Source organism: Ascaphus truei, chromosome 4 (assembly GCF_040206685.1).
Source record: "Ascaphus truei isolate aAscTru1 chromosome 4, aAscTru1.hap1, whole genome shotgun sequence".
In the NCBI taxonomy this organism is placed as follows: Eukaryota; Metazoa; Chordata; class Amphibia; order Anura; family Ascaphidae; genus Ascaphus; species Ascaphus truei.
Window position 1 is genome coordinate 415,640,813 of NC_134486.1, and position 14,432 is coordinate 415,655,244.

Sequence of the window (14,432 nt, forward strand, 5' to 3'; positions counted from 1 at the left end):
TTCTCTCTTTAGTTTCTTACCGACGCTTTGTTTTTTAACAATGGATAGAAGGTGTGCATGAATCCTGCCGACTAGCAGGTACAGTGCTGTATTCAACATGTATATCTACTTCTGCAACAACTTGTAATACAGAAAAAAGTGAAACCCCCCCAGGATTCTGATGCGAGGCAAAGGGAACCAGACAATTGTGAATATCCAGCACTGTGCTGTTTTGGTTTCTCTTAGAAATGATATAACATATAATCATTAGAGATTGGCTTTCTTTGAGATCAAACGGAAGCAATTTCAGATACAAAACAGAACACTACGGGGCATGAAGAGAGACAGGCCCTGGGGGGACTTCACTGGAATAAAGTGTGTTCCAGTGGAGTACTCCAATAAGTGCGCTTCTCACCCGGGGCCCGTCTCTCTTCATGCCCTTTAGTTTTCCGTATGTTTGCAACCATTAGATTCACATGGAAGCGCCCTGATTTATTCAGCAATATTCCTTTCAGATAAGTATTTGGAGGTTACATGTGCCGCGTTTCCATCTCCTGTATATATAGCACCATTTCCTAAACTTCCGAGAAATGGAAGCGGTGAGCAGAAAGATTTCTGTGTTTGCTGCCGAATAAAAACAAAGACAGGCACCATTTCCCTGCCCCCAAAACTCGTGTAACTGTAAGCACGTGAACATTGCTGGCTGCACATTTAATATGTAATCTTGGTTACTGGGAATAACCGAACAAACTAAAGTGTCACACAAAGAATAAGTTCCCAAAGCTATTTTTTTAACCCAAGCTTGTTAAACATTTAGAGCAGGATCTGTATGAGAGTTTCATGCAATACTTACGAGTCTTGAACAAAGCCATGAATTTTACCCAGGGCTTTAATCTGAACCTCACAGCAGCTAAAAGAGGGGGAGAGAGAGAGAGAGAAACTTCTAATACACCAAACCGAGTGTGTGCTCAATATTGTCATATCAATTTTCAGTGGATGCTTAGGATGTACAATAATAAAGAATAATATAGGTAGACATTGGCACAAAACTGGGGGCTGACGGCAGAGACAATGTCCGGAGGTTCCATCACCACAAAGTCTGTACCCCACATGGAGAATACATTTATCTACGGCCATCAGGTCTCGCCCTCTTACTGCTGGATCGCAGCAGAGTAATAAAGTAAATCTGACACAGCCAGCCATATTTAAAAGACCCCTACAGAAATTGTTTCCCACTTCTCTAAATCGGGAAAGTGCAGGCTGGTCTGACAAAGACGTGTGTGATGAGGATGGAAGAAGAGGAGTCGGGACATTTAGGAAAAGATACGATATTATTTGAACCACGTCACCGGGACCAGGGCTCTCACCTCTCATTGGACCGGACCATATACTCGTAAAACTGCCGGTCCCCCCTCAGCACCTCGGGAGGTACCACCAAGTTGACGTCCTGTTCGGAGTTGCGCAGTTGATTGAGGCGGAGGTTCACGGTAAACAGGTAATTCCGCACGTCTTCAATACCCGCCTTCAACCCGCGACACACCACGTACCTAACGGGGCGGGAAGAGTCACCAAAGGCAGGTAAAGAGGAGCGCAGCACCAACAAGCACCCAATGTAACATCGATGTATGGAATGGGGGTATATGGAAAAATACACCGGCGAAATCAATGGAACATTACACTTTGGCAATTCAACCTGAAATGCATCAAAACGGACCGAGATGGACCTTCAAAACGGACAGAGGGGAACGGGAAGGAAATATTTATTTATTGAAAAAGTAGTGTATACATGTGACTGCCTCTAATAGTGGTGGTGAAGGGGAATACAATAAATGCATTTAACAATGTTTGAGATAGACACAAAGTTACTAGTAATAGGGAAAAATCGTACACGCCGGTCTCTAGTTTTAACAGTTACCAAGTTAAAGAGGCATTTATTTAATTACTTAAAGAGGCATTTATTTAATTACTTAAAGAGGCATTTATTACACTAAAGCCGAGGTTAACAACATTTTATACATTGTGGACCCCAAGCTGGAAAATATTTGTTCAGCAAACCCCTAATTAGTGTGATGAGTAGGCAATAAGATTTTTGCAAACAAAACTTTGAATGATCCCACAAAAAGTAGTGTCCTGAGGTCGTGGGGAACACACGTTTAATGAGGCCCCAAACTGCACCAATAAACCTCCTCTTTCTGCCGCCAACACCTTAAACTCATTCTTATCCACTTCCCCTGGGAAGGACACAGCTCCACACAGCATCATTTTCATTGTGAATATCTCACTGGGAAAGAAAATGGGAGGAAGTGCTGAGACACCCCACGATGGGCGCCTTCAGACGCCCCAAGATGGGCGCCTTCAGACGCCCCACGATGGGCGCCTTCAGACGCCCCACGATGGGCCCCTTCAGACGCCCCACGATGGGCGCCTTCAGACGCCCCACGATGGGCGCCTTCAGACGCCCCACGATGGGCGCCTTCAGACGCCCCACGATGGGCGCCTTCAGACGCCCCACGATGGGCGCCTTCAGACGCCCCACGATGGGCGCCTTCAGACGCCCCACGATGGGCGCCTTCAGACGCCCCACGATGGGCGCCTTCAGACGCCCCACGATGGGCGCCTTCAGACGCCCCACGATGGGCGCCTTCAGACTCCCCACGATGGGCGCCTTCAGACACCCCACGATGGGCGCCTTCAGACACCCCACGATGGGCGCCTTCAGACACCCCACGATGGGCGCCTTCAGACACCCCACGATGGGCGCCTTCAGACACCCCACGATGGGCGCCTTCAGACACCCCACGATGGGCGCCTTCAGACACCCCACGATGGGCGCCTTCAGACACCCCACGATGGGCGCCTTCAGACACCCCTCTACAAAACTCATCCTAAACATATTCTGCACCTCTCACAGTTAGGCTGTCTCTGCAGCTTACCTCTCACAGTTAGGCTGTCTCTGCAGCTTACCTCTCACAGTTAGGCCGTCTCTGCAGCTTACCTCTCACAGTTAGGCTGTCTCTGTAGCTTACCTCTCACAGTTAGGCTGTCTCTGCAGCTTACCTCTCACAGTTAGGCTGTCTCTGCAGCTTACCTCTCACAGTTAGGCCGTCTCTGCAGCTTACCTCTCACAGTTAGGCTGTCTCTGCAGCTTACCTCTCACACAGTTAGGCTGTGTCTGCAGCTTACCTCTCACACAGTTAGGCTGTCTCTGCAGCTTACCTCTCACAGTTAGGCCGTCTCTGTAGCTTACCTCTCACAGTTAGGCCGTCTCTGCAGCTTACCTCTCACAGTTAGGCCGTCTCTGCAGCTTACCTCTCACAGTTAGGCCGTCTCTGCAGCTTACCTCTCACAGTTAGGCCGTCTCTGCAGCTTACCTCTCACAGTTAGGCCGTCTCTGCAGCTTACCTCTCACAGTTAGGCTGTCTCTGCAGCTTACCTCTCACAGTTAGGCTGTCTCTGCAGCTTACATCTCACAGTTAGGCCGTGTCTGCAGCTTACCTCTCACAGTTAGGCCGTCTCTGCAGCTTACCTCTCACAGTTAGGCCGTCTCTGCAGCTTACCTCTCACAGTTAGGCTGTGTCTGCAGCTTACCTCTCACAGTTAGGCTGTGTCTGCAGCTTACCTCTCACAGTTAGGCTGTGTCTGCAGCTTACCTCTCACAGTTAGGCTGTGTCTGCAGCTTACCTCTCACAGTTAGGCTGTCTCTGCAGCTTACCTCTCACAGTTAGGCTGTCCCTGCAGCTTACCTCTCACAGTTAGGCTGTCTCTGCAGCTTATCTCTCACAGTTAGGCCCTCTCTGCAGTTTACCTCTCACAGTTAGGCTGTGTCTGCAGCTTACCTCTCACAGTTAGGCTGTCTCTGCAGCTTACCTCTCACAGTTAGGCTGTGTCTACAGCTTACCTCTCACAGTTAGGCTGTCTCTGCAGCTTACCTCTCACAGTTAGGCTGTCTCTGCAGCTTACCTCTCACAGTTAGGCTGTGTCTGCAGCTTACCTCTCGGAGTTAGCGGGTCGGCTGGTCACCGGCTTGTAGAGGGACACCCGCTCAAAGCAGCAGTACAGCAAGTAGATCAGTCCCACACTGAACGGGGTAAACAGGTCAAAGGTCTTGCAGATGAAATGTCCCCCTGCAGCAGGCACAAGACAACGCATTCACCTCACTGGGAGCTGGTCCCCTACAGCAATTATCAGTAACCAAACAAGTGGCACGAAGGACATTGCAGCGAGACTATGAAGTATGTGATGACGATCAAAAAGGGAAAAGACTTTGAATAAAATAGAATAAACAAATAAATAAATGACGTTAGGAAGCTTCGGCAGCAGGAATGCGTGAGACCGTATGCTCGTTATTATGCATAAAAATAGTGACCAAATCCTTTATACGCTGCATTTGTGTAATAGTCGGGTATTTTCCTGCAATTTGTCTGGTTTCTAGTTATGTGATAATTTGCCAGTCAGTCAGAAGAAAAACAGACAACTTCATTTCAAACAATTCTATCGCGGTAAAACCAGAACTCTAAATCCGCCAAATCTTGTAGCAATAAAGTCACATTTTTGTTTCAGTTTATAGCACCGTTTGCGGCCTAAGATATTAATAAAACCTTACTTTTGCCGTATGACTAACATTCCTTAATTAACTAAAAGCTGGGAGCCCCTAATGGACACAGGTGCAGAATAAATGTAGACAGTTGAAACCCAATCTCCCTTGGATCGGTTTAGCTGCGCACATCAGAACAGGAAAGTTCTAACGCCCTTACCTGTCCGGACCACAGAGAGACCCACCAGGAACTGACAGAGTGTCAGCTGTTTGCTGAGAATCTCCTGTATGTTCTCCTGTCCCTCCACTGAGAATCCCTGCGGGAGAGGCAGAGACCGGACACACATTACCACCACCCCAACGGCAGCCATGCTGCGGGATAAACAGGGCTACGTCTGTTAAATGAATAGCACGTTCCCCTGTGTAACAAGCAGGTGGCATACTCCTCAACATGGTCCTTTCCTAAAGCCCGTGTTCCCCTTCTCAACCCTTTGTACATCTCATCCTGCATTGTACGGTTTACTTGGCATAAGCAGCAAAAAACAAGCAGAAATGACCCGAGAAGTAGGATTTTATGCCGCCCACATAATGTATTACGTCAGGATTTTTACACCGACAGCTATAGGCCGTCCCACAACGCTTCTGTATGAACCTGTTTTAAAGGTCTAGATCAGGGGGGTCAACTCCAATTCTTAAGGGCCACCAAAAGGTCAGGTTTTGAGGATAACCCTGTTTTAGCACAGTCGTTGACCGAGCCACTGATTGAGCCACCTGTGCTGAAGCAGGGATATCCTGAAAACCTGACCTATTGGTGGCCCTTGAGGACTGGAGACTGCACCCTCTGGTCAAGATAATGACAAAGAATTAGGATGATAATTGCCACTTTTGAATGCCCTTGCGGACTGTATATAAAAAGGAGAAGACCTACCCCATCGGCCATCATGAAATGCACTCCTTTGTGATCCGTGTTGTCCAGGATAAAGTTACGGAAAGCCGTGATGTTCTCGGGGCGGGTAACGTCTCCGTCTCCATCCACCCCTCCTTCACCTGCACAGGGATGGACATGCTTGGTGGACACATTGGTTTTGTAAGTGAAGCCCGTCGTATACTCCGGCACATACAGCATTTGCCTTTAGAGATCTTTAATGGACACTCGTTTGAATGGCTGGAAATAAACACCGCTGGCTAATGCCTTCTTGTGAATGTCCCTCTTTAGTTAAAATGCCAAGTGGGAGGGGTGGGAAGAGCTGTACCAATCTCTAATAAGAGAAGTCTACCTGGAGTATGGTTCCGACTTAAAACCTCAAATGAATTCTCAGGCCCCTTCCTAGAGGGAGTTCGTGCCCTTTACCAAAATCCCACCGCATACCTAAAACTCCCGGGTGGACAATCAAACCCAATTCCAATCAAAAATGGAAACAGACAGGGTTGCCCCCTCTCCCCACTACTATTTGCCATCTCTATTGAACCGCTGGCGGCCCAGATCAGAGCCGAACCCAGCATCAAAGGCATCCCAATCGCAGACATAGAATATAAAATCCCCCTCTTCGCCGATGATGTTATACTGACCCTTGCCGACCCACATATCTCCCTTCCCAATCTACAGAAACTATTAGACCAATTCAGCCTGGTTTCTGACTACAAAACAAACATGGATAAATCCGAAGCGCTTGACCTGTCCCTCCCAGCCCCCATATGGAAACTACTACAGACTCACTATAAATATAAATGGAACACCTCCCACATAAAATATCTAGGAATAAAAATAGCTAACTCATATAGCTCCTTATATCAAGCTAACTACCCTCCCCTGTTCCTCCAGATCAAAAGAGATCTAGACGCATGGAACACCCACCAGATCTCCTGGTTTGGTAGAATAGTGTCCACTAAAATGAACATCCTCCCCCCGTTTACTCTATTATTTCCAGACTCTCCCAGTCCCAGTTCCACTATCAGAACTACGGAACATTCAGTCCCATATTCTCCGCTTCATATGGAAACAGCGCAGACCTAGGGTTCCGAGGTCAGTGTTGTTAGCCTCGAAGACGAGAGGAGGACTGGGGGCCCCAGACGTGGTCAGATACTACCAGGCAGCCCAGCTGAGACAGGCGGTAGTATGGAATAATTCCCCGACTTCTAATTGCTGGCTGGCAATAGAGTCTCGCTATGCATCCCCTATCCCCCTCCCGGTAATATTATGGTCCCAGACACACAAGGAAAAGAGACCCCAGAGACTCGAGCTTGGGGCAATGAGATGCACGTGGTCTACATGGATTAAAACTAAAGGGAAATATGGCCTATCTTCTTCCCCCTCTCAACTCACCCCCATTTTCGGGAACCCAGAATTCCCACCTGGGTGCTCCTGTAACCAATTTGGTCAATTTCAGGACCTAAATATTAGTATGGTTGCGGACCTGCTGAAGAGTGATGAAGTTCTGTCCTTCCAAGAACTCAAAACTAAATTCTCCTCCCCCGACCTCCCCATCTTCAAATTCTTACAAATAAGGCACTTCCTACGAGCTCTCTCTCCAAGCTCTAAATTCCCTGCGCACACCAGATTCGAATCCCTTTGCCTAAAAGGCGAATACAAGAGAGGATTAATTTCCGAAATCTACAGAACGATAGAGGCCTCCCACCCCCCTCCCACGCTTACATGCAAAAATGGAGCGCTGACCTAAACCTACAAATGGACCTGGAGGACTGGGAGGATGTCTGGGAAGCTGCTTCCAAAACGTCAATTTGTTTCATCACAAAAGAAAATATCTATAAAATACTATTCCAGTGATACCTGACCTCGAGCAGACTGAGCCAGATCTTCCCCGGCACAACAGACTTATGCTGGAGGGGATGTGGTCAAAGGGGAGACATGGCACATATTTGGTGGTCATGCCCGGAGATCCAGAGGTTCTGGACCTGGGTCCAGAGACTCTTGATTGACACCCTAGGACTAGAGATCCCCCTGGACCCTCTGACGTACGTGCTGGGGAAACCTATTGAAGATCTCCCAGCCCCCCTAACCAGGCTGATCTCCGCTATCCTAACGGCCGCTAGATGCTCGGTCTCGGCGGCCTGGAAACAAATAAAAGCTCCCTCCAGGAGAACAATAGTAAACAGAATAGACACAGTTATGAGCATGGAAAGGCTCACGGCCATGTTGAAACAGAAAATGCATCAATTCTACAAGACGTGGGAACCATGGCCTGGCTCGGGTGCCCTGTCACTCCTGCAGGTTTTGGCCCAAAACTGTACAGAAGGGACCAGAGACTCCTCCAACCAACTCCCCCCCCCCCCCTATCCTCCTCCTCCCTCCACCCCCCCCCTCTCTTACTTCTTGTCGTTCCCAACTATCACCCCCACCTCTTGTCCCCACCCCTCTTTTTCAAAATAAAAAGGGAAAATGGTTATTGGTTTACTGAATACGTTTCGCAGTCATGTGCCTATGACTCATTACCAGCCGCACTGCTGTGACTGTTGTTACTGTTTGTACTTTTCTTGCATGAATCCAATAAAGGAAAAAGATTGTAAAAAGAAAAACCTCAAATGAAAGTCTACAAAAATATCATCACTGCGGGAACACAATGCATGCACGAGGAACGTACACCCCCCCACTGAAAGGTGTGGAACTCGCCAAGTACCTACAAGAACGTCGGCAGAGGTCAGGGAAGCAAGTTTATGACCCTGAGAGCTCACAGTATTTGACCTACACAGAACTGACCGAATAAAAATCCCCACCAAATAGAACACCGCCCGAACGAATATATGCACGCTAGGGACATCTTTTATTTATGGTTCCTGTAACAGGGGACTTATCCCTGTTCAGTAATGTGCCTTTAATCTAGCAGTGTGGTAGTTAATTACTAAACACCACCTGCCTGATTAGATTGCTTAAAAAAGCCTGTCTTTGAGACAGGAAGTGACTCCTTAGCTCCCTTTTGAGCTGACCTTTGGAGGCATCACATGTCTTGAGCTCTGTCAGAAAACACAGCAGAGCTGATTTCAAGACACAGGGAAAACTACTAAACCTGAAGCTGACAAACCCTGAGTGAAGGGAGCTGAACCAGGAACTGAGAAGATTTTCCCTCCAAGAACCAAATAATCTAAACTTGGATGCTGATTTTCTGTGCATGCACGGGTGCGGTTCCAGGAGAGCAGAGAAGCTTACTCTACAGCTGATAAACAGATAAGACTTTCATTATTAAGAGACTGCTTATATCTGCTTATTTTCATGCTATATGTTTTGGGGCTGAGAGAAATGCTTGACTAGGGAGATGTGAATTAATTGCATAGTGTTTTCACTAGAAATACTCCCAAGTGAATGGAAGCTTTGTTCCCCCCCCTTGTTTGGATGTTTTCCTGATAAAAAGGAAAAGGCACAATAAAGCCTTATTATAATTTCACCTTATAAACGTCTCCCAATTGTGTACCTCTGTGAACGTCCGTCTACAGTTCCCTTAACCATAATAAATCTCCGTCGGTCATCCAAGGAGGATACAAATTCCTGAGGGAAGTGCCTCTGGAATACGACAAGATGGTCGGATTTGTCCAGGCGAAGAAGACTACATCACTTTTGGACATTTAAAACTCTGGAAGAACCAAGCGTCTCTTGAGAACAGAATTCAGCCCCTTAGCATTCTGCAAATAGACTTAAACGCATAAACTATTTACCAGCATAATACGACAGTCTGAGCAGGAGACACCTCCCAATAGCAATTTGTAAGAGTGAGGACTCATTAAAAAAAAAGGGGGGGGGGAGGAGGGGCTTGAGGAAGAGAAAAACACCAGGGAACCCAGAAAACCCAGGGAGGATAGCCGATTAAAAGGGGAATAGAGGGGGGGGGGGGGGAAAGCCAGGGCTGGGATCACCGTGCTTGGGAGAGCATGGGTGGGCGGGGGCCGTGGATCAAAAATGTAACAGGTAAAAAAAAATAAAAGCCGAGGGAGACAAATGGCGAAGTAGCAAAGCAGCCCGTGTAAACACACAGATATGGACGCAGCGTAACGGGCCTGCAAGGTAAGCCAAGGATACGCAGCCAAGGAGTACGACGGGTGCCCACTTCTTCTACAGAGTCAACAATGTAGCTGCTACTGGGGGCTCGGCAAAGTGCCGAGGAGCCCGGAAAAGAGGCGGTTGATTTCTAATCTTTGCGTTCGCCACATAGGACTGAAGTGCGTGCACTCTGCATTGAGTGGACTACTCCACAGCTCTGAAGGGAGGACCTGCCGCAGAATCACGGCAGGCAGGCCCAAAGATTCCAGAAACCTAGAGGATACCTCGTGTCCCGTACTTGGTGACGAGCAGATGAACGGGAGCCCCACCTGTATTTTACTTGCTTATCCCAGAGCGGCTTGGCTAGGGATTTTAGCTTCTTCCTTCCAAGGAGGGTTGACTGGGCTACGTCATGAAACAGTACAAGATGAGAGTTCTGCAGGGCAATGTCAGACAGCTCTAGCATGAGGCATGATAGTATCTTTGGTAGAGTAATAATGCCAACACATGATCATATCCCTTGGCCTGTTAGCGACTGACACGTAGGACTTCAGAGCCCTATGTTTTCTGTCCAACAGCACAGAGGTTGGCCCTTCTGGGGCTATTCAGTTTGACAGTTACAACAGTTTGACAGCAAACTGTGGCAGCTCTTCTGCAGAAACGGTCTCTGGAACGCCTCTGACTAATATTGTTCTGTCTAGGACGGTTCTCCTGGAATTGGAGGTGAAGATCGAGGCGAGTTACTCGCAGACCAGGAGAAAAGGTTCTAAATGGAAAATATTAGTCAGGTGCTATTAACAGTATCAATTGTTTCATGAAATTACACGTTTGATATAAATTTACACGTTGATATTACACTTTAAAGAAGAAACCACTAAGGTTGGCCCATTTCTGTCCACTATAACTTCATTTATGAAGAACCTTGTTGCTGGTCCCATATAAAGTTATCGCAGCATACAACGCACCCGCATCTCTCCAGGAACAACAGAGCTACTAGAAGTTGGAACTACATCTATATACTTTCTTAACACTTAAGCGCTACCCAACACTTTCCCCTTACATAGAAACCTGGAATGTGACGCAGATAAGGAGCACTTAGCCCGCCCAGTCTGCCCTTTCCCGATGTACATCCTCAGACCCCAGGCTTTCTTCTGTATGTAGGGCAGCCTTATGTCCCAAGCATGTATACATTGCCTTACTGCATCAGACCCCAGCACCCCAGCGGGGAAACTATTCCGCAAACCCAGCTCCCTGTATCCCTGAAGTACATCCTCACATTACCCCCGAGCCTCCCTGAAGTACTCCCTCACATTACCCACGAGCCTCCCTGAAGTACTTCCTCACATTACCCCCGAGCCTCCCTGAAGTACTTCCTCACATTACCCCCGAGCCTCCCTGAAGTACTTCCTCACATTACCCCCGAGCCTCCCTGAAGTACTTCCTCACATTACCCCCGAGCCTCCCTGAAGTACTTCCTCACCTTACCCCCGAGCCTCCCTGAAGTACTTCCTCACATTACCCCCGAGCCTCCCTGAAGTACTTCCTCACATTACCCCCGAGCCTCCCTGAAGTACTTCCTCACATTACCCCCGAGCCTCCCTGAAGTACTTCCTCACATTACCCCCGAGCCTCCCTGAAGTACTTCCTCACATTACCCCCGAGCCTCCCTGAAGTACTTCCTCAAATTACCCCGAGCCTCCCTGAAGTACCTCCTCACATTACCCCCCAGCCTCCCTGAAGTACTTCCTCACATTACCCCCCAGCCTCCCTGAAGTACTTCCTCACCTTACCCCCGAGCCTCCCTGAAGTACTTCCTCACCTTACCCCCGAGCCTCCCTGAAGTACTTCCTCACATTACCCCCGAGCCTCCCTGAAGTACTTCCTCACATTACCCCCCAGCCTCCCTGAAGTACTTCCTCACATTACCTCCGAGCCTCCCTGAAGTACTTCCTCACATTACCCCCGAGCCTCCCTGAAGTACTTCCTCACATTACCCCCGAGCCTCCCTGAAGTACTTCCTCACATTACCCCGAGCCTCCCTGAAGTACCTCCTCACATTACCCCCCAGCCTCCCTGAAGTACTTCCTCACATTACCCCCCAGCCTCCCTGAAGTACTTCCTCACATTACCCCCGAGCCTCCCTGAAGTACTTCCTCACATTACCCCCAGCCTCCCTGAAGTACTTCCTCACATTACTCCGAGCCTCCCTGAAGTACTTCCTCACATTACTCCGAGCCTCCCTGAAGTACTTACTCACATTACCCCCGAGCCTCCCTGAAGTACTTCCTCACATTACCCCCGAGCCTCCCACACTCCAGCGTCAGAGCATTGTTCTAGCACTTCTTCTCTGACACATGCTTCCCTCTAGTACGGGTGGAGTGGGGGGGGGGCAACTCCAGTCCTCAAGCTCCCCTGAACAGGTCAGGTTTTCAGGATACCCCAGCTTCAGCACAAGTGGCTTAATCAGCCCCAGCTTCAGCATAGGTGGCTCAATCAGAGGCTCAGATCTTTGACTGAGCCACCTGTCCTGAAGCTGGGATGAACCTGAACATCTGACCTGTCGGGGGGGACTTGAGGACTGGGGTTGAGCGCCCCCTGCTCTAGTCCTTTGTTAAACCCCTGTCAGCACCAAGCACCTGCCTGTAGAGATAAAGGGGTGGCTGACGTAGAACTGGAACGCCCATACGGTGGACGCCAGACCCTTCTGATGCTTACAACCCATGAACACGGACTCACCATAATAAGGTTCGAAGAGCTCGCTGGGTGCCGAGTAGAAGTCCTCCAGCTTGAAGTCGTTGGCTCCCTTTAGGGTCATTCCGAAACCCTTGGCGTGCCACTTCTTCCTCCACAGCACGTACTCCGAGAAGCCCCCGGGCCCGGCGCAGACATCGGCGAAATAAAGCAGCTCGGATTCCCGCTCCTTCACCAGCGGCTTCTGAAGGAGAACAGAAGGGCGCCGCCATGGCTCGAGGTGCTCCATACATACAGTACAGCCTCGTTATGCCCATGCCCTCAGCTCAATCAGCTCATCTGTAACATGCATTCGGTATTGACGCTGAAGGGAAATGGCTACTCGGGTTCCATTGAATGCCTCCTGGAAGGGCCTGCAGGGTCACTGAAGCCGCCCGTTATTACTAAAGCTTGTTCCACCAACCGGTGATTTCTTTAGGCAGTAATTAATGAGCGTGGAAGAGGATAATCCTATGTATTGTCACAAAAGATTGTTTCATTAAACCTAAAAGGGGCCGTGCTTTGTGGGAGCAAAATAAACGACTTATTAATTAACCTGCAGAAGGGACGTCCTTTAGAGTGAGTTTCCTGGTGCGTCAACCTCTCTGCCGCAGAATGAGATGGCAAAGTGGTAACGCAACACGGTAAACAGAGCAGGAAAATCCAGCTCTATATGGAAGCATAATATTCCAACTTCCTGGCATGAAGCTTCCAGTTACAAAAGAACCGTGGGAGATCGGTCATGTGGAAAACCTCATTGACCTATTTCCTGGCTATCTATGGAGCCGATCAGACGGACCTGTGGATTTGTGCCAGTGAATAATTGGGCCACCCAAACCCTTTCTGCTTTCCTTTATCTGCATAAAACGCTCTCTGCGATTCCAGGCTCCCACCGGCCTTTCAGGAAAAAGAAAACCACTGGTTCAATATCAGCATCTGGCAATGGGTTGAGAGAACCAGATTTACTAAGCCATGCCAAGGTGTAACACGACGTTTCGACCAACAGGTCTTTTTCAAGTGCCTAGTCACTTGAAAAAGACCTGTTGGTCGAAACGTCGTGTGGCACAATAAATTCATTGATCTAGAAATCCGTGGAGCGCTGGAGCTCTCTTTTTTCCTCAGTGTACTTTGGAATTTGCCTGGCAGGTACTTCCTTGAACCAGCATCACCGGTAAACTGTATATTTATTTATATTTTGTGGTGTGCAGCCTTAACCCCCCTTTACATGCCAAGGTGTAAGGCAGGGGTGGCCAACTCCAGTCTTCAAGGGCCACCAGCAGGTCGAAGACTGAGCCACCTGCGCTGAAGCAGGGATATCCTGGAAACATGACCTGTTGGTGGCCCGTGAGGACTGGCCACACCGTGGTGTACGGCATCTTACAGCTCATTAAACTGGACTGACCTCAAGATGCCTCACAGCTTAGCACCTCTTAAATACTGCTCATCCATCCATCAACCCATCCATCCCACCCATCCATCCCATCCATCCCCCCACCCATCCACCCGGTGTTGAGAGACATGAGGTTAATTTGCTTTGAGGCAATGAAAATACAAATGCTCACCCCTTGAGAGTCCTTTGGGTTGGTGAACATGTAGTCAAACACATGATCAATATTGGCCATCTTCATTGCTGCCCTGGAAAGAAAGCAATGAGCATATATGTGCCGACAGTCTATAAAGCTGGCGTGTGCAAGTCACATGGTCACACGGGGATCTGTTCCACAGCCCCCTATTGCACTGCACGTGTAGGTCTGTGGTACCATAGAACAGCGGTGGCCAACTCCAGTCATCAAGGGCCACTAACAGGTCAGGCTTTAAGGATATCCATGCGTCTGCTCAGTCAACGACTGCACCACCTGTGCTGAAGCAAGGATATCCTAAAAACATGACCTGTTGGTGGCCCTTGAGGACCGGCGTTGGCCTCCGCTGCCCTATAGTCAGTCTGCGTGGGTCCTAGAGAGAGATAGTGTCTGTACAGGCTGGGAAACCTTTGATGAACCAAAGATGAAACAAAATCAGTGCTGACGTGGATAGGTATTGGAGTCAGTAATATCTAGGGCCATATTAGCAGTGGTACTTCATAAGACACCTTCCATGCTGGAAGACCCCTTACAGCCTTATTCAAGTAAGTGGGTGATAAAGGGCCATATTTAATAACCGGCGTTACTCCATAAGACGCCTCACACCCCCCTTCACTTGAAT

At 48.8% G+C, this 14,432-nt stretch overlaps 1 protein-coding gene across 6 annotated transcripts in view; it reads right to left on the bottom strand.

Moving 5' to 3' along the window:
* CMTR1 (cap methyltransferase 1) overlaps window positions 1-14,432 on the bottom strand; it is a 74,369-nt gene that overhangs the window by 38,450 nt on the left and 21,487 nt on the right. For all 6 annotated transcript variants that reach the window (XM_075598790.1, XM_075598793.1, XM_075598795.1 and 3 more), the window contains 7 exons: window positions 13,793-13,865; window positions 12,237-12,435; window positions 5,442-5,560; window positions 4,734-4,830; window positions 3,971-4,103; window positions 1,347-1,526; window positions 833-889 (listed from right to left, as the gene is read on the bottom strand). In XM_075598790.1, the coding sequence (XP_075454905.1) occupies window positions 833-889; window positions 1,347-1,526; window positions 3,971-4,103; window positions 4,734-4,830; window positions 5,442-5,560; window positions 12,237-12,435; window positions 13,793-13,865 (858 nt within the window). The remainder of the gene's footprint in view (window positions 1-832; window positions 890-1,346; window positions 1,527-3,970; window positions 4,104-4,733; window positions 4,831-5,441; window positions 5,561-12,236; window positions 12,436-13,792; window positions 13,866-14,432) is intronic.